This window comes from Podarcis erhardii, assembly GCF_964252035.2.
Source record: "Podarcis erhardii genome assembly, chromosome: 4".
NCBI classification, from domain to species: Eukaryota; Metazoa; Chordata; class Lepidosauria; order Squamata; family Lacertidae; genus Podarcis; species Podarcis erhardii.
The window spans coordinates 63068350-63092217 of NC_138508.1; the positions used below are offsets into that span (position 1 = coordinate 63068350).

Genomic DNA, 23868 nt, shown 5'->3' on the forward strand with positions numbered 1-23868 from the left:
GATATTTCACATTTGATCATGCATGGGAGTTACATAAAGGTATCTATATCAAATTCCTAGGTTGTTGCAGAAAAAATAAATTTGGTTGCTAGATGACACCTTAACCATTAAAAACTCTTGCTTTGTAATCTTCAGGCTTCCACATTTCTGTCACAAGGTGCAACTAAGCACACCATCAGCTGCTTCTATATGTTGCTGAACTGATGCTAACATTTCAGCATGGCTGAGATCCAGAGTGAGCTAAAGGATCTTGCCCTCTTTAGCAAAAATCTGCTCCCTCAGGCTGTATCCTTAACTATGGTTCTGTCTTACACAGGAACCAAAGCCAAGGCACTATTACCATAAAATCATTTTAGATTCAGTGTTTGCCGTGATAACTTACTTGCAGGTAGTTTTGGACAGGGCAGAGGGTAACTTAGATAATGTTAATATGAGTAGTGCAAGGGAGGGCTGAAGTTAATCAGCTGGGGCTGTTTCAGGTGCCTTGTTTTTTGGTCTCCCTTAGGTAATATAAGCCCAGTGCCTTGCCTATGATCTGAGCTGAAGCACAAGAGCCAAAGGACTCTTAGCTACAGCTGGGCAAAATCCTTGTTTAGAATACTTGGAGCTGCTATTGTTGCCATTTTATGATGTCACTTCACTATTTCATCATAGATCCAGCAGGTCCAAGTACCAGTTCAAGCCAAGTGATGAATTAGGAGCTTGGTAGATAAAATATATGTAATCATGTCTTCTGAACCTATGGCTGATAAATATCAAATTCCAAACAATGTAAGCTAGGTCCATTTTTACTACCAGTGAATAATAAATTCTCATGCCTAGTCAGATATACCAGCTCCTTCGTAATTAGGTGGACTTTTCTATTACTACTGCTATCGGGAAAGGTTCCAACTCTTGCCAGGCACTCTGTTATGACTGGTGAGATGGTACAGTTGATTTAGAAGTGCTTGAAAACTAGCTAAAATTTATTTTCATACACCAGTACTGTGAATTGTGAACCCAAAGAGGGAGAAGTTGTTTACAAATGTGCTCCCAACCATGGTAGATTCAATTCAGCAAATTTGTGATAAGCATTTCTCTAATTTTCAGAGGGATAGCTTTATTAGTCCGTTGTAGCTATTTATGAATGGTGGAAGAATCCAGATTCTTTGCTATCTTGGGCTCATTTGCTATCCGGGGCTACTTCTTGTACACAGAGGCTATCCTAGCCATGTCTTCAGGTACATTTTTTTTAAGTGGGGGTGGCGGGAGCATCAACAACTGTATCTGCAGTTATGATTGCATATTTTTCCTAATGGAAAATCATGGAAATCACTTCAGCTGTTTTTGTTTACCACTTTGTTCATGTGTTTCCATTCTCTGTAAAAATATGTAAGCAATCATAAGCTTGATTGCTCTACATGGAAAGGAAAATAAACTGTTTTAAATCAGTTTATTGGGGGAATTCATACCTATTATGACTTGAGTCCAGATGTTTGCTGTTTGCATTTTCAGTAATAGTACAACTAGTTTTATTTTACAAAAAAATACAATACTATAAAATGCTCAAATACAACTTGATAAAAATGGAAGAAATACACTGATGAACAGAGTTCTAAACACTTTGTTTCTTCTTTGCAGCAGAAGCACAATATATTGGAAGGCTTTAAAGTCCATGCATTCATTGTTCAGGATGTAGTGGAATCGTTATTCCCAGGCAATAATGATTTTGCTGAAGTTAACAAAAACTCCTTTGTTAGGGGCACTGGAAAACAAATTTTGAAAGTCAGTAATGTGGATATGGTTCTTTGACATGACTTTTTATGACATAAAGTTAACTAACCAACAAGAGTTACAAACTCAATTTACTCAAGTTACTTCGATGGTCATGCAAACAGAAATCTGCTGCTGGACAGTGTTTTCTGTTTGGATTCTTAAAGGCCACAATTTAAAGACAACAAAGACATTTTTGCATGACAGGGGGAAAATGCACAATTTTCTGTTAGTGGGAAACCCTTTACCAGGACCAGCACTATCTTTTAATTGTGACTTTAGTCTCTCTCTCTCTCTCTCTCTCCCTCTCTCTCTCCCCCCCCCCCGCCCGCCCATAGGGTGGAATAGCTTTGTTGTTGAGGATAGTTTCTATTTCACCACCTTATCACGTATACTCTGGGAGATACAATAGTGGAGATGTATACTGTAGCACTGGTAGAGACAGGAAAAAATAAATTGAGGAAAGGGTCAAGAAATGATAAGGCATTGCTGAAAGTAGATATCAGGGTTATTTGAGGGGATAGATAAACGCTCCCTGCATTGAAGTTACAGCCATTGCTCAGGCAGTAAAGCTAGTATTAAAATTTTGAAGAGCACAGCATGGTTCAGACTTGGAATGGAGATACAAATTGCTAGAGATGGCCAATATGGTGCCCTCTAGGTACTGGACTACAGCTCAGCAGGGATGCTGAGAGTTGTAGCTTAGCAACATCTGGAAAGCACTATTTTGGCTATTCCTGTTATAGGTTGTAGTTAATAGGCAATACATGCACTGTTCCAGTCACACAAAACTCTGACGTTTCCAGCAATTTAAAAGCACTCGTTTTTTACGTACTAGTTTTGTCCCCACAAACTCTGGGAGAAACTCCAGGAAAGCAAAGCCAGCTCATGTGAAGCTAATGTTTTGAAAAATGCACAAGCAAGAATACACACAACTCAGCTACTTCTTAATTATTTTAAGTTATGAAAAAGCAAGGCGCAAGCCACCATGCTTCCCTGAACTTGAAAATATTAAACTAATATGGATTTTGGAGTTTTAGTTGGCCTAGCAAATGCATTGCCCTAATACTGATTATGGAGAATGTGAGTTCCTTTTCCATCCCCCACAGAAGCCTCTGGCAGGCTTAATCTAGTCTGGAGGCGTTCTGCAAAGATTTATGCAGTCTGAAGAAAAACTAGAGGGTTCATGCACTTGCAAATTTCAGCAACTTCTGCCAAAAAGAAGGAAAAGTAATTTTTAGATTCCCCATGAGAATGAATTTGTTTTATACAAAGTGCCTCTGAACCCAAAGCACAGACTGAAGTGGAAAGAATATATCTATCTATCTATCTATCTATCTATCTATCTATCTATCTATAAATATTGTCGTTTAGTCGTGTCTGACTCTTTGTGACCCCCATGGACCAGAGCGCGCCAGGCACTTCTGTTTTCATATATTATATATATATGCACAAATATAAGGTGAATCTTGGGCTCATGCACACACCTCGTGTTTATAGAGCTACTTTGAACTATAGAATTTCTGAGTGCAAGCTTTTCTCTCTAGTGATGCACGAAGCAATTTGTTCTTTAGAATTTTCATAATGTCCATTATATAAAGGAAGTTCTCAGACATTTATAATACATAGATATAAAATAATTGATTGGAGGCAGAAAGTGGGCAGGAACAGGCATATATAGAGTGCCAGGAAAACATCACATTTTCAGGATTTTTCTCCTACATCCAATGCAATGCTTAATAGCACCAGTAAAACTTTTTTTTTAGATTTATTACCCACTTCACCAGACAGACACAGGATGAGATACAAACAGTTTAAAACGAATTACAATCACAACGAGAGTGGGTTCTAGAAATATGTAATAATGCATAATGAAGGTGCCAGACACCTCTGTAGGGAGGGAATTCCAAAACTCCCACAATTATGGGAGAGAAACATTTAATACCTTGTAGTTGATGGTGTAAAGCATTTACACATGTTTTAAGTTGCAAATGGTGCATTTACAAAGCTCTGTGAGAATAAATGCTTTTTAAATGTTTGATAACAGCACATTAATTTGCCATCACTCCAAATTAGGAGTACAAGGCATGGTTACTGTTTGATAAAGTGCAAAAAAAATGTGAAATTCTAGTCTTGATGAGATGGTGACACAGGATTTCCCACATACTTTGCTTTTTCCATCTCTTGCACACCAGTTTTTACAGGTGGGAGGATGCAAGGTACTTGCGTTTACACTAATATCAATGCTTAACACAATTTGCTGCAGACAGTAGCTAAATCCTGAAGCTCTCATTAATAAAAAGTGAACTTACTGCTATTGTTAGTTACTATCCTAATTCTAAGGAGCATGCCATGAACCCTGTCCTCACCAGTAATATATTCAATTGAGTAGTATAGCTTTTGTAATGTTGTATTTTGCGCAATACTTCAAAACCACAAACTTGCCAACACACATTTGTGATCCATTAGTGGTTGCATATTATGCATGGTAAAGGTAAAATGTTGAACAAGAAAACTGTGAAATTGCTTTATTTCTGCCCCTGGGGAAAATTGGGTTCGGGGTGGGAAGGGAAGATCTCAAATATACTATTGCCTGGTAGAAGAGTAAACTTTACCAAAGAAAGTAGCGTGTTCCTTGAAAAGTTCCATCATGCCTTCCTATTTGATCCCCTTCCAGCTCTATTCCAAGGTAGTCCTCTTCTCTCCCCAAAAGTGGTCCCAAATACTTAACAGTTCCCTTGCTGATTTTTCCTGCTGGGCATGAAAATTTCACTAGGTTTCCAACTTTCAAGTCTGTAACATTCCTGGGTGCAAATGGTCGTCTTGATAGTGCCGCCTTATCTAGACGAATCCTGGGATAAAAAGTTGTAGAAAATCAATAGCTTTCCTTTGAAAGACGTAAGAGTCATTTTTTTTTTTTTTTTTTGGTACTCCAGCACAACTTTATTATTCAGACTCTTTGTGATAACCAAAGAATCCTACATATCTTATGAACAAACTAGACATGACAGGGGAAACTTGGGACTGAATTTCCCAACAACTTTTTGCAGAAACAAAATTGGATTGGGCCATGTTGCTGAGTGTTTACCCTCACAATTCCATTTCCTTCAGTCAGGCCCCCCTACCCCCAAGCTAATGTTAATTTGTAGGAAGGGCAAGGATTGACACCTATATTGTTCCCATCTTCTTCCCATTCTGGGGATAATCACAGTTCTGTAAATATTTAAATAGGAGAAATGCCCACGGGGGAAGGATGGGTACAATATGGGTGCCCATATTTTTCTCTCCTCTTCCTTCACAGCTTCACTGGATGGTATTTATATCGGTGAAATGACATGCAAGAAAATGGTTACACTCCTCTCCCATAGTGCTGTGGTTCTTGTACAATTTGTGGACCCACACTGCTGCTTTAAAGTGTATAAAAATACCTGAGATGTGATCACAGATCTCTCACATCATGTCTACTTTGGCCCTTACAGGTACCTGATAAAAACAGTTGTTTTCCTTGAACTTATATGCACTCTAACACTGCATTCTCATTGCAACTTAAGTAAAAGAGCCGTGATACTTTTTTTGTGGGGGGTAACAATAACATCTATTCAAATTCTTTATTCTAACAACATGTGGGAATTTTCATGCACAAAATTAGGGGACAGCTGGCTGCTATTTGGACTGCAGAAGAAACAAGACACAGCCCTGCTATTCTGATGTAAGCCACAGCTCTGATGTTACAGGGAAGTTGCAAGAAAAATCTTTTATGCAGCAGGTTCTTTCACCTTCAACCAGTGGTAGCTGCTGTACACATTTTAACAAAATCAAACTCCTTTCTTGGCAAAACTTACTCTGTGTTTTAAACGGTAATGATAAATGAAAGAGACTGAGGACAAGCTGCTTCATTTGTCTCTAGGAAAGCAAGGAATTCATTATTATCCTTGTAAAGGATTGGGGAATCACTGCAGTATTTGTGGAAGATTTGGATTTAGGTTTGTCCATGCCTCTATTTAATAGCATTATAGAAGGTCTTTTTAACAACACTGCAGGGCAGATAAGAAAGACAAAGGAGGAGGCAGAGATCTAAAATGCTACCCACTGTATGTGGGTCATGGAAGTGTCTTGGTCAGACAGAATATTGGACAGAAATAGAATATTGGTCATTGTTTTTAAATGCTTTTATTCTACGGTATTGCCATAGGATCACCAGGTTTAATGAAGAGTGGGATAGAAATGAAATAGATTTTTACTGTACATAGCTTTGTCTTTTTCATGTGGAAATTGCAGAAATAAAGGGCCATATTCCCTCGTGGCCAACTTTTCAAAGCCTGCATTCACATGGTGTTAGGTCCAAAGACAAAAGTGGGTGCAGCAATGGAAACAATGCTTTATAAAATGTGACACATTCCAAACACACAAAGCCAAAGGCTTCTGCATGCACAGGCCCCTCTCTATTGCACCAAGCAGGCAAGCAAGCAAGGGGCATTAGCACAACTCTAGGGCACATTCCACTCCAGCAGAATTACTCAGAGGGCGTGGAGTAGGGCTGGTGAGGTGTGTGACCTAGGGAGAGTCCTGAAGGGTTAGGGGTCCCCCTCCCCTGTGCTAAAGAGAATACAGTGGTGCTTCGCAAGACAAAATTAATCCGTTCCGCCAGTCTCTTCGTCTAGCGGTTTTTTCGTCTTGCGAAGCAAGCCCATTGACGGTTTAGCGGATTAGCGCTATTAGCGGCTTTTAGCGGCTTATCGGATCAGCTGATAAGCGGCTTAGCGGCTTAGAAAAAGGGGGGGGGGAACCCGCAGGAACTCGCAAGACATTTTCATCTTGCGAAGCAAGCCCATAGGGAGATTCGTTTTGCAAAGCGCCTCCAAAACGGAAAACCTTTTCGTCTAGCGGGTTTTCCGTCTTGCGAGGCGTTCGTCTTGCGGGGCACCACTGTATTTGGTGGTGATCTTTTCCTGTCATTTGTAATGTTAAAACCATCATGCAGTAGGCTTGGATTGAGATTTAGGTATGTTTTAGTGCCTATCTTGGTTTTGGCTTACTTAGCATTAAGGGACTCCCTATGCTACTGCTTCCCCTTCTATTCAGTGGTTTTGCTGGAGCAATCAAGTGTGCCCACAGTTGTCAATCCAACACCTGCCACTCATTCAGTTCCACATAGTTCTCACAGCCCTACCTTTCTGAAGTGAGCCTAGCATTATATCCATAAATTGAAACAATCCTAGCTGTCGCATCTTGGAGCGCACAGAAGATGATGATTGATCTCATCTAATGTGCTGGCTGACATCTATACACAATCAGAGCAAAGGGGAAAGTCAGTCCTTGATCTTGTGATGAGCTCAAGCCCAGCAGACATGTTTCAGTGCTTTCCTGCTTTAGCTAGACTGTTGCTGAAGAGTTACTTGACCTCTTTGCATTCATTAAGTTGGCAGTACTACACAGTGTGGGGTCTCAACCTTTTTCTTTACAGCAGAAAACTACATTTACAACACAATCATATTCATGTCCATTCAATTCTTACCTGTTTGGATAATATTTATTGCAAGTGTCCACTTGAGAGACACCACTCGAAGATGAACTTGAGATGTTTTGATCATAGTTCTCATGACTTGTTTGATTGTGTTGAGTAATGCAAGGAAAGTTGCTGCTGCTCGCCTTTGTGACCTCTTCAGATGCATCGTCTTGATTAAATAATAATAAAAATTACACTGCAGATGTCTAATCTCCCTGGAGACCAAGAGATGTGATGATAGACTGCTCTGCCTCCTTTCTTTTAGCAAATGTTTGTGTCACTGGGGAAGTGGTAATTCTGCATTGATTTGTTTGTGATGCCAATAAAAGGTTTATGAAACACAATTAAAAAAACATTAAAAAGCTGCTCGAAAATTTGGATCAAATCTAGTTGCAATATTTTGTTCAAGGATGCCCAACTCAAATAGGTAATGTGGAACTAGTTCCCTACCAACAGACGCTCAGGGAATATTCTATAATTTTGTGTGCAAAAAACTAAAAAACCTTATCTCACCTCAGATACTTAATTTGTAAAAATCTAGATATTTATCCTGGAAACCATTAAAGTGCATCAATCCATGGTTGGTTTGGTTGTTGTTTTTTACGAAAAATGCTAGAACACTGTAATTTGCACAGCCTGCTCCAGTGCACTCAGTTTGATCAAACTTCTCTTTACTTGCCACACTTCTTGAACCCATATTGCTAATTTGAAAGGGGACAAGGGAAGAGACACTGATGTGGCCTCAGTCACTGGCTAGTCTGCTTCATAGCCCTGGAGATGTCATTGGACGTATTGGGGATTCTTGAAGGCCCTGATAAACTCCCGGGGCTAAAGGTTTGACTTTCCTGGTTATTTCTGTGCTCTTGGAAAAATGGTATGGAGTTGCCAAAAGCACATTCGTTCAAATAATAAGATATACCACTACAGATATATTGTGACAACTCCAAGGATGAAAATAATAGATAAATCTATTGGTCAGATAAGAAGAGATAAGAATGGTCAGATAAGATAACCCTGAGATAATCTTCTGAGGCCCTTCTTCGTGTGCCTCCTCCACAACAGGTCCAGAGGGTGGCAACACAAGAATGGGCCTTCTCTGCAGTGGCTCCCCGTCTGTGAAATGCTCTCCCCAGGGAAGTTTGCCTGGTGCCTTCATTATACAACTTTAGGTGCCAGGCAAAAACATTCCTCTTTAACCAGGCCTTTGGTTGATTTGATTGACATCCTATGCCCTTTTACAAATATGGGGTATGTGTGTGTGTTACTGGGTTGTTGTTTTATTTTGATTATGTACTTTATGGTTTTATATTCCTGCAGGCATATGGCAGTATATAAATTCTAATAATAATAATAATAATAATAATAATATGGACTCCCAGCTCCAGGGTTAGTCTTTTCTTCAGTTGTCTGTCTGTATGCCTTTATGATAATGTAAAATCCTTACATAGCCATCACATTTTGTGGCTGTTTTGCCAATACTGAAAACAGTATGTTGAGCAATGATCCTTTCCCCCATATTGGACAAATGCACGGAGTCTACACTTTTGAGGTACTTAATTTATCCCAATCCAATAAAGCATGCAGATGCATTACTAAAAGCAGTAACACCCAAGCTCAGAATTTTTCCTATATTTTGGGTCCACTGAAATCTGGCATGTTTTGTGGGGAAAGGCCATAGAGAATAATGAATAAAATCCAAAGCCAAGGAATGTCTGGAGGAAGTATTTCACAAAACTAATCAGCCAATTAGATCTTACTTTTCACTGACTGCATAAAAAGAAAGCTGAAAACAGAAAACCAATTCAGTGATTTTTCTTTCCATATGAAGATTCATGGGAACATGCAGTATACTTTTTTATTCTTTTCTGTGCTAACAAGGCAAAATGAGAAAATGTGCAATTGCATATTTTAATTACCATACCTTTTAAGTCTCTGTTTTCTTTTGCTAGCCCTGTGTCACAGTATCCAGAAATCAGAAATTCTGTAGATTCACTATTTATGGATGATGGGGAAGAAGCATTTTTCCTAGAACATTCTTGTATCTTTTCTAGATAAAAATAAAAGCCTTGCTTATTATCAAATTCTGCTTAGATGTTTTAGATATTATAAAACAATAATATTTCATTCAGTCAATCTTTTTAAATCACTGTTGATGCAGTCTATTAAAACAAAACTATTTTTTATCAAGCACTGATGCTTTAATTATTAAAATGTAGTATTTTCAAAAAGTGAAATGTCTTTTCCGTTTGTTGGTTGAATGTCTTCTGAACGAGCAACTTCCTGCTTTATTATTAGTATTTTAAATTAAGACGTGAGAAATACACTTTGGCTTTAGTATAGCTGGGAACAGAACTGTCTTACTTATCACAGATGCCACGTTTAAAATAAACTGTAATCAAATGAGTAACATTAGATACTCATTGGAAGAACTTAATGTAAAATAAATATACAAACTGCTGCTAGTTGCACTGATCTTCAGGCACTTTTAGTTTTAAGAAAGCTATTTTATAGCTATTTGCCATGATTCAGCATTGCTGTGACTGCAGTAGAAAGTTGAAGTCCCTTTTCTGCAGTGCTGGATCTCTTTTTGCTAACCATCAACTCTGACAGTATTAATTAAATGTTGAGGGTTAATCACCTTTACAGTTAATCAACAAATACCTCTTCTGGCATTTCGAATTCCAATAAAGATTTGTTTTGGTGAATTTCACTGTGGTAGTATTGTTGTTAATGTTGTAGCTTTGCCTCAGATAATTTATAAAATACCTGGGATAATTGTTGAGGGTATAAAGATGTACCTAATGACTAGAGACAAGATCTTTTAAAATGAAAATAGTCATTCTGGGCACAAACACAGAGGCAATCCAGAATGATGAGATGATTTATATCTCTGTACATACATCAATAAAAGCCTTACTTGCTACACTAAGCACTACAAGTTATTGCCTTATCCAGCTTATGAAAGAAATTTCACACCTTTCTCTCCATGATAGGATTCATATTGAAGTTGGTGGTTGAAATCAAATTCATTGTCACTATATCTTCAGTTATTATTATTATTATTGAAAACCTGTTGAATGCACTTTATCCTCTTAAGAAACCTCAGCACCAGGTCTATCTGATTGCATGGTGAGTAGCAACTATTTTTTATACAGCAGTCAGTGCACAATAGTGATGGATAGGGGCCTGTTATAGTCAGTCTTCCTCCTGTATTACATTGCAGGGGACACATGATGAACCCATGCAGAAGAATGGGCTCCATGAGTAGTGGCGTAGCATGAGTTGCCAGTGCCCGGGGCCACACAGAGAGGGGACGGAGTATGCATGTGCATTCAACTGCCTAATGGCATCTGCATCACCCAGAAGATCACAGCTGCAGAGACAAGAAGAGTCATTCCGTTGTTTGCAGAGGTCACTTCCTAGTTTGCACGGAGGAGCCATTTTCAACAGAGCCCAGTGATGGAACTGTGCAGCTGTATTGAGGCAGCTTCAGGTGTTGAAATTTTGCACCCCTAATAATTATGCACTTGGGACAACCGCCCCTGTGCCTGCCCATGCTATGCCACTGCCATGAAGCTCTGCTATAAAGTCATTGCTCAAAAGTAACTGGTGTTAATGTTGTTAATGAGATGTGGCCTCCTATCTTTGCTGGAGCAACATACTGGGCTGTTTACTGATCATCGTAAGAACCCAAGCAATATACCATAATGGTGGTTCCTTTACCATCCTGTTTGCCAGCAACTGTATGCATGAGCCATTCATATTTCCTCTTCACGTCCCATAGCTCTTCTTTCAGCCTGTGGTTTTCCTCATTCAGTTGGTGGCCGATTTCCCTCAGTATCCTGGACTCAACTCTTAGCTCACAAATCTCTTCATGCAAGGTCTGCTCATAAGTGTCTACTGGATCATGTCTGTTGTGCATCCTATTGATCTTTAGAGGGGGAAGAATTAGTTTAAACAGTGTTTTGATTCTTGATCATGAAGGAGGAAAGCAATAAAGAGTAGAAATCAACATATAAGAAATCAATTGTTTAAAGCATAACTGATCACTTCTGAACTGCTGTAATTCCCAGGTTGGTTAAAGTTTTGCCTAACGGATTATATTCACGTGCAGAGAAATTACACAATGCACCCTACCTGGTCCTGTGCCAATGCAGACTGCAGGACAGGTTCTTATGTTCGAAGTTCCCATGTAAAAATAAATTGTAAAACACATAAAATATTGCACGTCGCTTAGAGTTGCCAGGGCAAAATAAGTGAACAACGAATTTAATAAACAAACAAACTAAACATGCAAGTAAAAAGGCCAGAACTCTTTCTCTTCTGTGGTACTTTTCTGCATGCTGTGAGTTTATCATTCTTTACAGCATGGTTTAGCAGTGAATGTGTAAAATATGCAATTATTTTATAAAACATTTAGGAGACAAATACATACTAAGAATGTTTAAGCTCACAAGTTGTAGGCATAAAACAAATGAATATCACCCGTTGACTAATTATAGCTTTGGTTACTGTTTGATACATGATTAAATATATATATTACCTGTCTTCTATCCCACTTAAAGAAAAACACAGGTTTAAAATTAAAGTATATAAGTTATAATAAAGGATTGTCCCAGATCCCTTACCTTTTTCTTCAGATTAAGGTTTTCTTCTTTAGAGTCTGCTAACTTCTGCATATATTCAGATTTTAATTGAGCCATTTCATTCTTCAGTTGTGAAATCTCCTCATCTGCCTTTGCTAGCTCTAAGACTGCAGTCTCATTGGCTTCTTGAAGATTGTTGATCTGGCTTTTAAGGTTTACTGTGTATCAATATGCAAAAATATTCAGTATGCATCATCTAGTCACATTTAAGGCCTATTGTGCTTAAGACTTTAATGCAAGATACACTTACCTGGGGAGTAAGTCTCACTGAGCTTATTTCTCAGTAGACGTGCATAGGATTGCAACACTCCTACTGAAATGAAAGGGACTTAAAATACTTAGCTTGCATCCCAGGCCTATGCTTGTTTATCAGAATGAATTAAAAGTGTGCATAAAAATACAGCCTTGATTGAATGGTGCCTAGTATTTGTAGAGGCATAGGATACGCACTTTGCGCAAAAGATTCATGCATTCCAGGGGTTGAACCAGATGACCCTCAGTGTTCCCTCCAACTCTGCAATTCTATGAAAAGAGGAATAGCACTTTGACTTTGAGTAAAGTTTTTTGGGGAAATTGTACAGGTTGGTTTGGGGTGGAAAGTTTGTTTACTTGAGTGCATTTAGAGATTTTAGCAGGGAAGGGGGAAATAATGCATTAAGCTGATGCTTACATTTATTGCCATAGCGTTGGCTGTTTGTAGCCAGCGTTAACCAATCAGTTGTGGGATTGTAGTGGTGCCAATAACCTAAACACTCATACTATAGTATTTAGAAGGAGTAGAACATGGCTTCAAGGTTTTTCTAAACTGCTATTTGAACTTTCACAGAAATTAATAAATGTGGATCATCATGTGGATTGATGCATATAAAAACAAATTAGCACACATTCAAATGGAAATTAAAATAAAGGCACTGAATGTTGAATGATGAAATTAACAAGCTTGCATGACTTCATACCAATCTGTTGCTGTAGAATTCTGGGAGAGTTGCATTCAAATTTTGGCAGGCTACAAGTTGGCCGTTCTTCATTAAGAAATTCTATCTCCTTAAAAAAAATAATATTTGTATTAGTTTGTTCATTTGAAACATTCCAGTTTCAAAAACTACATTTTTAATTACACGGAAATGGTATAAATATGGCATTCTATTTGTAATTCTGAACAATAATTAATATGTACTTTCCCCATACTTCTGAGTTTTCTTAAACTAATATCTTACAATATATCTATATAAAATCACACATACTTATATCCATCTCTGTGTGTGATATACAGATATATATATATATATATATATATGAATGATGCAAACAAGTGGAGGCACTAACAATAAATGATTGGATTGATAAAATCTGGGAGTTTGCAACAACAGCAAAATTGGTTAACCTCTAAGAACAAAGGAAATAATATATTTGAATACTGTACAATGCATTTTTTACATTCTTGCTTATACTATTCCTCATCCTATCAATGAAATAAGTTCTCTATGTTCACTTTTGATGGAGCCTTCTTTATAATTTAGGAAGAAAAAACCTGATCTATTATCTTGTATCTTATATTTTTTATTATTAAGCTTTTATTTTTTCCACAAATTTACTTTGCATACTGGCATTCCCATACTTGTAAAAATCCTCATTGTTATATTTTGAGAGTTCAAGTATTTATTTGGATAGCTTTTGTTTATTTTTGGTGTGGTATGCTATCTCTTAGATTCATTACTGGATAAAACCTGTGGTTTTTCCATACCCATCCATGAGTTTGTTTCGCTGAGAAAACGTAAAGCTTAGAATTTTTGTCTTTGACTTTTGTTGCTCTGATTACTTTTCTTTTTTTCATTACCGGCTATGCGGTGGCATATAAGTGTTAATACAAAAAAGTGATTTCTCTCCTCTATATGTTTTCTTTTTATCCGTCTGTCCTTAAAGTTTCTGTGTGATAAGCTCCTGTAAACTTGTGCTTACAGCCCTGACTAAGAGTCTGCAGCAACTCACTCATTGGACTATTTTTATCTCTTGAGTTCCTGCCATTGCCATCTGTTTAGTGTACAATCAAGATTATCTATTTTGGAAGCATTTCAGTTCACTCGACTTGCCACTCCCCTGTTCAGAAGTCAAATCACGCAAGTACACAACCACTTCATTAATCTATTCAATCAGTTGTTCTTTAAGTATACTGTATAATATGGAGGGAGGAAGCAAAGGAATGGGGAATTACACAGTTTTTATTTCCCGTGCTCCCACTTCTTTTGGATAGTTTTGCTGGTGAGTTAATTGTAGCTTCACTCCTGCAGCTGTCATATGCCTATTTAAGAACAGAGTATTCTCTATTTGTTTTCGATTTTCACAGTATGCCAGAACTAAGGATAACAGCAAAGTGAAAGCGTTTCAGTTGATGAAGATGTTGACCTGGTGTGTGTAGAAAAGGAATGGGAAATAAAACTGCTGGTATCAGAATGCTGGTCTACTGTTCTGGTACTCAGGATATTGCCAAGTTGGAAAAGGTCCTGAAAGGGGAGAAAGCTGTGCCATGATAGATGTTTACAAAATTACACGTGGCATGGAAAAAGTGGATAGAGAGAGGTCTTTCTCCCGCACTTATATGCTAGAACTCATGGAGATTCAATGAAGCTGGATTCAGTGAAGATTCAGGACAGGTAAACGAAAGTACCTCTTCACTCAGTGCATAAACAATAGGCCATGAAGCTGGATAGTTTTAAAAGGGGATTAGACAGATAAGGCTATCAGTGGCTACAAACCATGATGGCTATGCTTTGCCTCCACCATAGGAGGCAGTAATGCTTTTGAATACCAGTTGCTGGAAGCCACAGGATGGGAGAGGGTGCTTGTGCTCCAGTCATGTTTGGGGCTTTCCCACAGGCATTCAGATGGCTGCTTTGAGAATAGGATGCCATTGGCCTGATCCAGCAGGCTCTTCCTATGTTCTTATAATGAAAGAAACTATAGATGCAAATCGTTCACCTTCCCGTAAAGTTTGCCATCATCTGCGTGTGGACTCTGTCCATTCAACAGTACTTGACGTTTAGCCTGCACATTCTTCATGGGTTGATGAAATTCCTGTTTGTTCTCATCTGGAGATTTCAGCAGAAACTCTGACATTGCAGGAGACCTTCCTTTCTTTGTTGACTAACAAAAAAGGAAAAAAAGAAAGTCAAGAAGAAATTTCAAGTGTTTAATTTAATTTGTGCTGTGTAATGAGAACTGTTGCATGGTCCTGTATATTGTGACGTGTGCTGTTTTCCATATATTAAGAATAAAGCTCTTTTGTTTAAAAAACAAACAAACCTGTGCATTTATACAGTATACAAAGATTGCATTTGTACATTATTATTTTTACTACTACTGAATTGATAGGATACTTTTCAGCTCCTCTGTGGTCCAGGTCCATTAAGCAGCTTATAGTTAACACAATACAAAACCCCAACAAAGATTATGAAATTATGACAACTCTAAGCCATATCTATGCAACATAAATGGTTCAAAAGAGCAAGTCAGGTATTCATATACTAGATTCAAACTTCAGAGGTTTAGCCCTGTCTTGTGGCACCCTAAAGACTAAGAACTTCAACCTTGTTATTTCCAACAATCCTTAAAGAAAAACATGTTTTTTTTACCATCTGAAATATGAATATTGAATATCTGAAATATATGAATGGTTAAAGCTTCTTATCGTATAAACAGCACAAAACTGAATAACAATATACATTTAAATTTAGATGGTACCTTCACTGCTGAGAAAAAGTTTGTGATTAGACATGTTACTGTAAATGAAACACAGCAAGTGAATTGTTAAAACTATAACAAAGGATACGCTTCTCACTTATATCCATATAAAGCTTGCTTTATACCCCTCAATTTGCTGATATCCATATATACTAATCTTTTGAAGATAAAGAAACTGCGGTTGTAGCGTTCAGTAAAAACTTAGTGAAGATAATAAACAAATGCAACATAAAAGTATCATTGGGGAAAATTCAGAGTGCTACAATGTAAGTGTACTCAAAATGAGAAAAAGAGCAGAGAAATGCAAAATCTTTAAAACACCAAACAGTTATATACATTCAGACAAAAATCCATGAAGTCTGCATTATACAAAGAGCTCCTAAATCTTGCATCGGTGAAACCAGCAAAAAATACTTTAGTTTCTTTAAAAAGAAAACAACGGTAGTGGCAGATAATCATGATTTGGAAGATTTGGATTCTTCACATAAGCATGAGCATATATTTTGTGCTTCAGACATTGACTGAAATGTTTTATCACAGAGAAAGGGTTATTTTAAATATGTTGCTACCATGAAGCATTAGCTTTTGTTTAGTGCTTGATGATGGCTCTATTCATATTTTATAAAAAGAAAAACTTAATTTAACAGCACTTTACCATTTTACCTCTGCCGTTTTGTCTGGTTGGCCGGCTTTCATGATTCCACATCCAGCATCCCCAACAATCCTTGTGTAATGTCACTGCCCTCTATTTACATCAGAAAAGAGCTTTTGTGTTGAGAATCTAACCATCATCAGGCCAGAAGGCAAGGCTATTGTCAAGAGGCACAGCTTGAGCAGCTGCTGCAGCAGCAGCAGCCTGGTTTAGCTTGTCCAATGCAAAGAAAACAATGGAAAAAAGGAGGAAGAACTGGAGCTTGTAGAAAGATGTTCAAACACCTGGAATTTCTTCCTTCTCCCCGCTACCATCACCAGTGCTGCTTTTTGGAAGTTTTACATATACCATTCAGACTTCAAAAAAATCTTTTGTGACCCTTCCTGTCTACATGTAATCAAAACTATCACATATAAACAATCATAGTAACATTTACAAATATTTTCCTCACTTTATGCCATATTTTATGGGTTTCCATGGATTTCTTTTTAAAGAATTGAACTATCTGCAGATACCTAGAAGGCGGGTTATAAATCGACCATATCATGCAATAGCTGGGGCTGCTAATTATAGGCTGAATACAGCGTCCATTGTCATTAACCAAAGCATACTATCCTCACACATTGCTTATTGAACTGTGGTATATGAGATGTATTTGGGCCAGCCAAACTAGAGGCAAACCTATCATTTTCAAATAAAGTACTAGTTCACAATCGATCCTCCCAAACACACATCTTAAGAAAAGAAAGTCAAGTATATTCTTTTTTTTTTTATGTCACCTCTCTGGAGGTTTTTTTTTTTGGAAGGAGATATTTTTGGTTTTTTAATTTCATTTCATATGCCAGGAACTTTATGCCTTCTTTCCCGACTGTCAGTTTTTCTGTTATGAATGTCTTGCACAAGGTTACAGGACGAGCCCTTTCCACGTATATATAGTTTGGATACTAATGATTAGTAAAGAAGCTGAACCCCCATATCCAAACCTTCATGTTCCAAGTTTATCCCATGAAGCTGAATGTTGGAATATAACATAGTTAAACTGTCGAATTCACTCCCACAAGAGGTAATGATGGCCAACAACGTGAGTTGCTTTAAAAGGGAACAGATGAATGGGCAATAAGGCTGTCAAAGGCTACTTGCCATGATGGCTATGTTTATTCCTCCACTATTGGAAGCAATCTGACTCTGAATACCAGTTGCTGGGAATCACCCATGGGGAGAGTGCTCTTGGGACATCTTTGCAGCATCCCATGGGCATCTGGTTCGCCATTATGAAAACAGGATGCTATGATGGATCTTTGGCATGATTTGGCACGACTCTTATGTGCTTAGGAGTTAATATGCATAAAGTCCAGAAACATATGTAACATTTGAATTTATATGACACTAAAGAAAATATTTTTTTTAATACCTTGTGATGATAAGAATTGCCTTCCCAACCATTTGACACGGCGATATTATGTAAGTTATTTGCTGTTGCAGCAGCTGTCCAAAGCTGGTCAGTCAAACTTGAATCTTTTCTATCAGCTGCTGAAAAAGGACACGTGAAGAACATTACACCACTGAATCGTTCATTCATTCATTCATTCATTCATTCATTCATTCATTCAAAGAACCTAGTTAATTGTCCTAGTTACCTGAGTTATGAGCTGGCCTGCTTAAATGTTCTGGGAGCAGACCTGAGTGGAGACTATGGCAGCAAGGTCTGCTCCCTGTCCCCCCCCCCCCCGCCAGCCAATGTGGATTGGTTCAGAATTCAAATCTGGGTCTGGTGGGACCCCAGAATGCACCATGACGGCCAGGTGGATGGGTTGTGTGTGAAGGAGCCACCGCGCCGGGTCACAACCACCACCCACCCATGATCGTCCTAGTTACCTGAATTATGTGCTTGATTAACTTGCATTCCAACATCTGGGAACTTTTCTGTTCTTGGGTGCAGTATATATTTGCACTGCGAACTATCTGAAGTTTTCTTTGAGTAGTTTGCATCTTTAGGTCTGGGTGATCCATTGTGTATTACGGGAAAGGCTGTCCTGGAATCTGCAGTGTAAGCAGTACCTAAACTATGGTTGAGCATATGAGTACATACTTTGAAAGCAACTTCATCTCCAATTATATCATCCACAACATCTTGGTTATTGTCTGATGAATCTTTATGTCCTCCTTCTGTGTTTTCTAGAGTGGCATCAGAAAAATGTGCCAGTGTGCTCTCTGATTGACTAGATCTCAAAATTTTCCATTCAAGAGGTAGGAGAGAATGGGAAGAAGTTAAAGATAATATGCTATCAGCAGAGCCTCCTAACCTATACCGTGAGCGTCTCAAGGATTCTTCCTCCTGGCTAGGTAAAGCCCGTGGATCCCAATCTGTTATCAGCACAAGCGGCTCTTTCATTACTGGTTCTTTTTCAGTGTCAGTGTGAATGTTCTCCCTCGCAGTAGCTTCATCTTCAGCATCGCTGATAGTTCTCGGAGAAGCCAACCAATCATCTGTCTCTAGATGACCTCCCTTCACAAGATCAGAGTTTTCTGTGGTTGTGTTTGATGTTGCCTCCATTGTAACTGTCAGATCCCATCAACTCTGATGGCTCTTTGCGAACCCTAACAAGAAAGAGTAAATACAAACAAAACAAACCCACAGACATTAAAAGATACAAAACATATTTCAGACATACTGTGCATCTTGAAAAAGTGGGGAAATCGCTCTGCTTCTTGCTATTGCGTTTTTATGCTTGCGTATTATTAAACAATATATGGAAAAATGTAAGGGGAATATGTTTCACTCTTCCTGACTAATTCCATTAACTTGCTGCTACAGAGATTGTAAAACTCCTTCTCAAAATAGTTTTCTTCCTCTTTAGTCTTAGGAGGGTGCCTTTAATCTGTTAATCTCCCATTGGATATTTATGTCCTTCTCATGCTGATGTTTTATTTATTTTATTAAATAAATAAATAAAATTAATGTTGAATCCCAATTCTGTCTTCTGTGGCATTAGCTACTCTTCCTAGGTTGGAGTCATCTGCAAATTGATGAGCATCTCAATGTTGGAATTCTGCCTCGGTCAGAGGGATGTGCCAGTCTCCAGGCACCGGCTGAATTCCTTTCTGACCTCCCTCCTGCGACTCCCGGCAGGAAAACAGATGAGGTCTGTATCGGCGATTTTTCCCAGACTGTGAGAAAAACACACCACTGCTTCTCCTCCTCCATGCATATCCCCAGGGAGGGGAAATAGACACAGACAGAAACGTATCTACATGCTTTTATTCCTGTCTTTAGCAGCCATACAGATAAAGATGTCTGCACTCTTCACAAACAACAGCAGAGAGAGTAAACTCCACCCATGTACATCCTGTTCAGGTCATATGACACACACTGAGCTAACATCCGGTGCTCAATACGGAGAATGGACTGCCCCTTTCTTGCCATGGTAACAGTCACAAACATCCTGTCTGGCTTTCCAGCCACCAGCAGCTGGCTTAGCTGCTACTTGCTTCTGCTGCATTGCTTCTTTATGGTAACACTCAATTCCTTTGTCCAAGTCATTTATAAAGCTGTTGATCAATGATGGGCCCAGGAGAGAACCCCACAGCACCCCACTCGTCACTTTCATTGGGTTTTTCCATTTCTATGCTTGATTATGTTTCATGTGAATATTAAACCGTACATCATCACTGTAGCCATGGGACAGCATCTGCCCTGAAAGTATGGCAGAAGCTACTGAATCAGCTAGAAACTGCTATTTTTGCTATCTGCTGACAAAGGCTGGGGCATGATGCCCCATGGAATGAATGCAGGCACTAAGGATGCTGCTGCTGCTGCTGCTGCTGCTGCCAGAGGTTAGCCCTTCCTTCAAAATGCAAGTAAATGTCACAACCAGGGAACTGCTTACAATGTGGCTTGGTGGGCAAGTGTTATTTTTAAGGTTATAATTAGGTAGTATCTGAAAACACATTAGCTGTCATTAAATGTAGCTATCTCAACTTAATAAGACAGTGTAAATTAACTGAGAGTGGTAATATTAAAACATATTTAGTAAGACTTAACTGTTAATGATTTGTGTCTATGCAATTATTTCTTAATATACATTAAGAGCATTTTTTTATGAGCATGCAGTAACTGTTCATGCTCGTTTTAAAGTGTGTTTGGGAATGTTACTGTAAATTAAAAGAGTTAATGAAGCTTAGTATTATGGACAGCAAAGACACATCCAGTTGGAGTGCATACTTTTCTGTGGTGAAATATTGAAGTTTAATATTTAATATCCCATAGAGTATTATCTCAGCATTAGAACACTTATTTCATGCTGTGTTTTCAACACAGAGGTTAATTGTGTGAAACAAAATAATAACTAAATACCATATTTTTTGCTCTATAACACCCACCTGACCATAACACGCACATAGTTTTTAGAGGAGGAAAACAAGAAAGAAAAAAATCTGAATGAAACAGTGGATGTATCATTTTTGTGCTTCATGCTGTGGCCACAGACATGTGATTTGATGGTGAGTTTGGGGTAGCCCAATGCAAAAATCCTGAGAATCCATGTGGATCTGTGCTTTGTAACCACGTTTTTGCACCATTGTGGCCCCAGGCAACGGTGGGTGCGTGATTTTTTTGGTGCAGGCTGTAGCCATGGACATGATATGTGATCTGATGGTGAATTTGGGGTGACCCAATGCAAAGATCCTGAGGATCCATGTGGATCCGTGCTTTGTAACCACGTTTTAAGTGGGGAGGGAAGGAAAAACACAGAAGGGACAAAGAGCACGAGAGAGGTGTGCAGCTGGCTAACAATGCAGGAGAGGGGTTTAACGGGAGGGAGGAAAGGAAGGCAAAAGTTTCCCCCCACCCACCCAAGCCAGCCCTCTCTCTCTCTCTCCCTCCCACCTGCATGTTTTCTGGCTGCCTGCGAGTGCCTAGAATGCTGGACACAGCAGCAGCACCACGGAGAGGTGGCTGTCAGCTGCGCTCCTAGACGACGGAACCTGAGCCGGGTGGACTGGAGCCTGCGTGCAGTGTGACTAGGAAGGAATTAGAAGGAAGGACGCGATCCTTTCCTTTCCCCCCTTGCTTGCCAGGAGGGCAGGGGATTTCCCTGCTCTTTGTTGCGTTTGAGCAAACACAGCAACCGAAAACAGAAGGGGGTGGGCAGTAAGACCCCGAGGCAGAATGCAGGAAAGCAGCAGCTTCCTCTCTACAGCTTTCCCTCCTCCGCGTGATCTGATTTTTGCCTCTGCACTCGGGCTAGTCGGCTCCAGGGACCACACATTCGCTCAATAACACGCACAGACATTTCCCCTTACTTTTTAGGAGAAGAAATGTGAGTGTTATAGAGAGAACAATACGGTATTCATTTTTTAATTGGAGGTTATAACTAGAACAAGGGCTATGCCAGAAAAGCTGTGACTTTCATGTTGTTGTTGTTGTTTAGTTGTTTAGTCGTGTCCGACTCTTCGTGACCCCATGGACCAGAGCACACCAGGCACTCCTGTCTTCCACTGCCTCCCATAATTTGGTCAAACTCATGTTAGTAGCTTTGAGAACACTGTCCAACCATCTGGTCCTCTTTCGTCCCCTTCTCCTTGCACCCTCAATCTTTCCCAATCTTTCATAGGCAACTTTTAATGGCTGTTTAGGTTGGTTGTTATCACCCTACTACCTTACCTAATGTGGGATATTCCCTTATGAATGGGAATAAATGTTGTTCATCTTGCGTTTACCTCCTCAATTACTCAGTTGGAATACTTATTATGGGTTCAGTACAGACCCATTGAAATTAACGAACATGACTAAGTTAGGTACATTAATTTCAAAAGGGTCTGTTCTGTAACTGAACACTACCCTATGAAATAAAAGCCCAACCTAAGAACTAGTTTCTAGTTTTGTTTTGTGTAGAATAATATTTCTATATAGTGAATTAATTGAAGATACAAAAGAATGAAAAATATTTGTTCTACATGGCATATATCTTTCATACTGTGGATCTGCAGAACTGTGTTTTAAAGCCCATTTCTAATTTTACACTGTCTCAATGCATTAAAATGCTTGTAGCAGTTATTGCCAATTTAAAAGTTGAGAGCACAGTGTTTCCCAATGGAATGAATGTTAGGGGAGAGGGATTCTTACCCAGAGGATCAGGAAAGTTATACCAGTGTTCTAGCTTCTGGGTTTCAAGTAGCAAAAACGACAGCTCAGAGATTTAATGGTGTATAGCAGCATGGGCTCTCCTCTCACAAGCAACAACCTATGTTATCAGATACAACAATGCTTGCAAGCTAGTTGACTTGCCATTAATTATGGTGGGTTTGAGATTACAGGTACAAGAAGAGATATAGCCCAGGTGTGCAAGTATCAGTCCCCTCTCCACACAACAATTTTGAGGACATAATTATACTAGCCATTCCCCCCTTTCCTGTGAACCATGGGACTTGTAGTTCTGTGAGGGCCTTTAAAAAGAATTATCAGCATCTCGACTTCCGGAGGTGGCGCGAACGACAATGGCGGTCCTTCTCGCGTTGTGAGAAGGAAGCTCTACGGAATCGGGTCGTCCGCTACGGCAAAGCGGAGACCCGTGCTGGAAAACCCCAGGCAGCAAGAGCCTGGGGACGTGGGACTCGGCGGGTGCCAGAAGCGACCCTTAAAGCGTTGAAGAGACCCCGTAAGGAGCCTCGGATCGTGGAGGGGGTTGCGGCGCTGTGAGTCGATCGCTACTCTGTAGAGTGAAGCCGCACAGCTGCTGTCGGTGAGCGCTGACCTTTTTTCCTCAAATACTCGGAACAGAAAAGCAACAACCCATGAGTAAGGAGGGACTTTTCACAATTGGAGTCTAAATTAATGGAAATTTGGCTGAAAGCGGAGAGATGTTAAAAGGAAGTCCGTCTTCCGCTGCTATTTAAATTTCAAAGCAAAAAGAGCTGGAGGAGTGGAGCCATTGTAGAGGCTTTTTAAACCATCTGATTTGAGCACCCATTGAAGCTGCTTTTAGACTTAATTTATTTATTGGATTTACCTTCTACTTGGACTGTGTTAATCTTCTTCTTTGGGAACTACAAATTGTGACCGAGAAGCCCAGGTACTTGGGCTGCCTGAACAGCAGAACTGTCAGTTTGCAGATTTGGCTATTGTGTATTTGGACTTGCAACATTCAGAGCATTTTTAGACTTGCTACTTTGAAATACCAGTTGACACTTGTCAGAAACAATGTTATGCTGTTAACACCAACTCTGCTAAATACTAGCTACTGAAGGTCTTTGGACATTAAATTTGACTTTATTGATCTTATTTGATTTGACTTCTTCTCTCAAGACATTCCAAGCTCCCTCTAGAGGATTTTGGACTTACAGCAGTGACACTACTTTACTTTCTCTTTCCTTTCCTCTTATTTGACTGTTTGCTCTTGGGCTGCTGTATTTTCATGGGAACTGCCCAGCTTGACCTTGACTCCTAGATAAAATTGGAATGAGCGGCACAAGAAAAAGGGGAGCAAGAACTAGACAAACAACTTTAACCTCAGCCTTACAGACACGTAGATCATCTGTACCTACCCTGCCGGCAGCAGGGGAGGAAGAAATTGTGT

At 39.3% G+C, this 23868-nt stretch overlaps 1 protein-coding gene across 8 annotated transcripts in view; it reads right to left on the minus strand.

The window, feature by feature from the left end:
- The window catches only part of LOC309340232 (uncharacterized protein), a 53071-nt gene that overhangs the window by 9032 nt on the left and 20171 nt on the right, over window positions 1–23868 (minus strand). For 5 of the 8 annotated variants that reach the window (XM_081858882.1, XM_081858881.1, XM_081858885.1 and 2 more), the window contains exons 2-11: window positions 18170–18892; window positions 17706–17824; window positions 14881–15045; window positions 12861–12948; window positions 11887–12062; window positions 10982–11189; window positions 9180–9305; window positions 7268–7427; window positions 4368–4604; window positions 136–1744 (exon numbers count right to left, since the gene is read on the minus strand). In XM_081858882.1, the coding sequence (XP_081715008.1) occupies window positions 1687–1744; window positions 4368–4604; window positions 7268–7427; window positions 9180–9305; window positions 10982–11189; window positions 11887–12062; window positions 12861–12948; window positions 14881–15045; window positions 17706–17824; window positions 18170–18848 (2016 nt within the window). In that variant the 5' untranslated portion in view covers window positions 18849–18892 and the 3' untranslated portion in view covers window positions 136–1686. Of the gene's footprint in view, window positions 1–135; window positions 1745–4367; window positions 4605–7267; window positions 7428–9179; window positions 9306–10981; window positions 11190–11886; window positions 12063–12860; window positions 12949–14880; window positions 15046–17705; window positions 17825–18169; window positions 18893–23868 lie in introns of those variants that run through there. The other 3 variants (XR_014155870.1, XM_081858886.1, XM_081858887.1) reach the window with 3 other exon arrangements.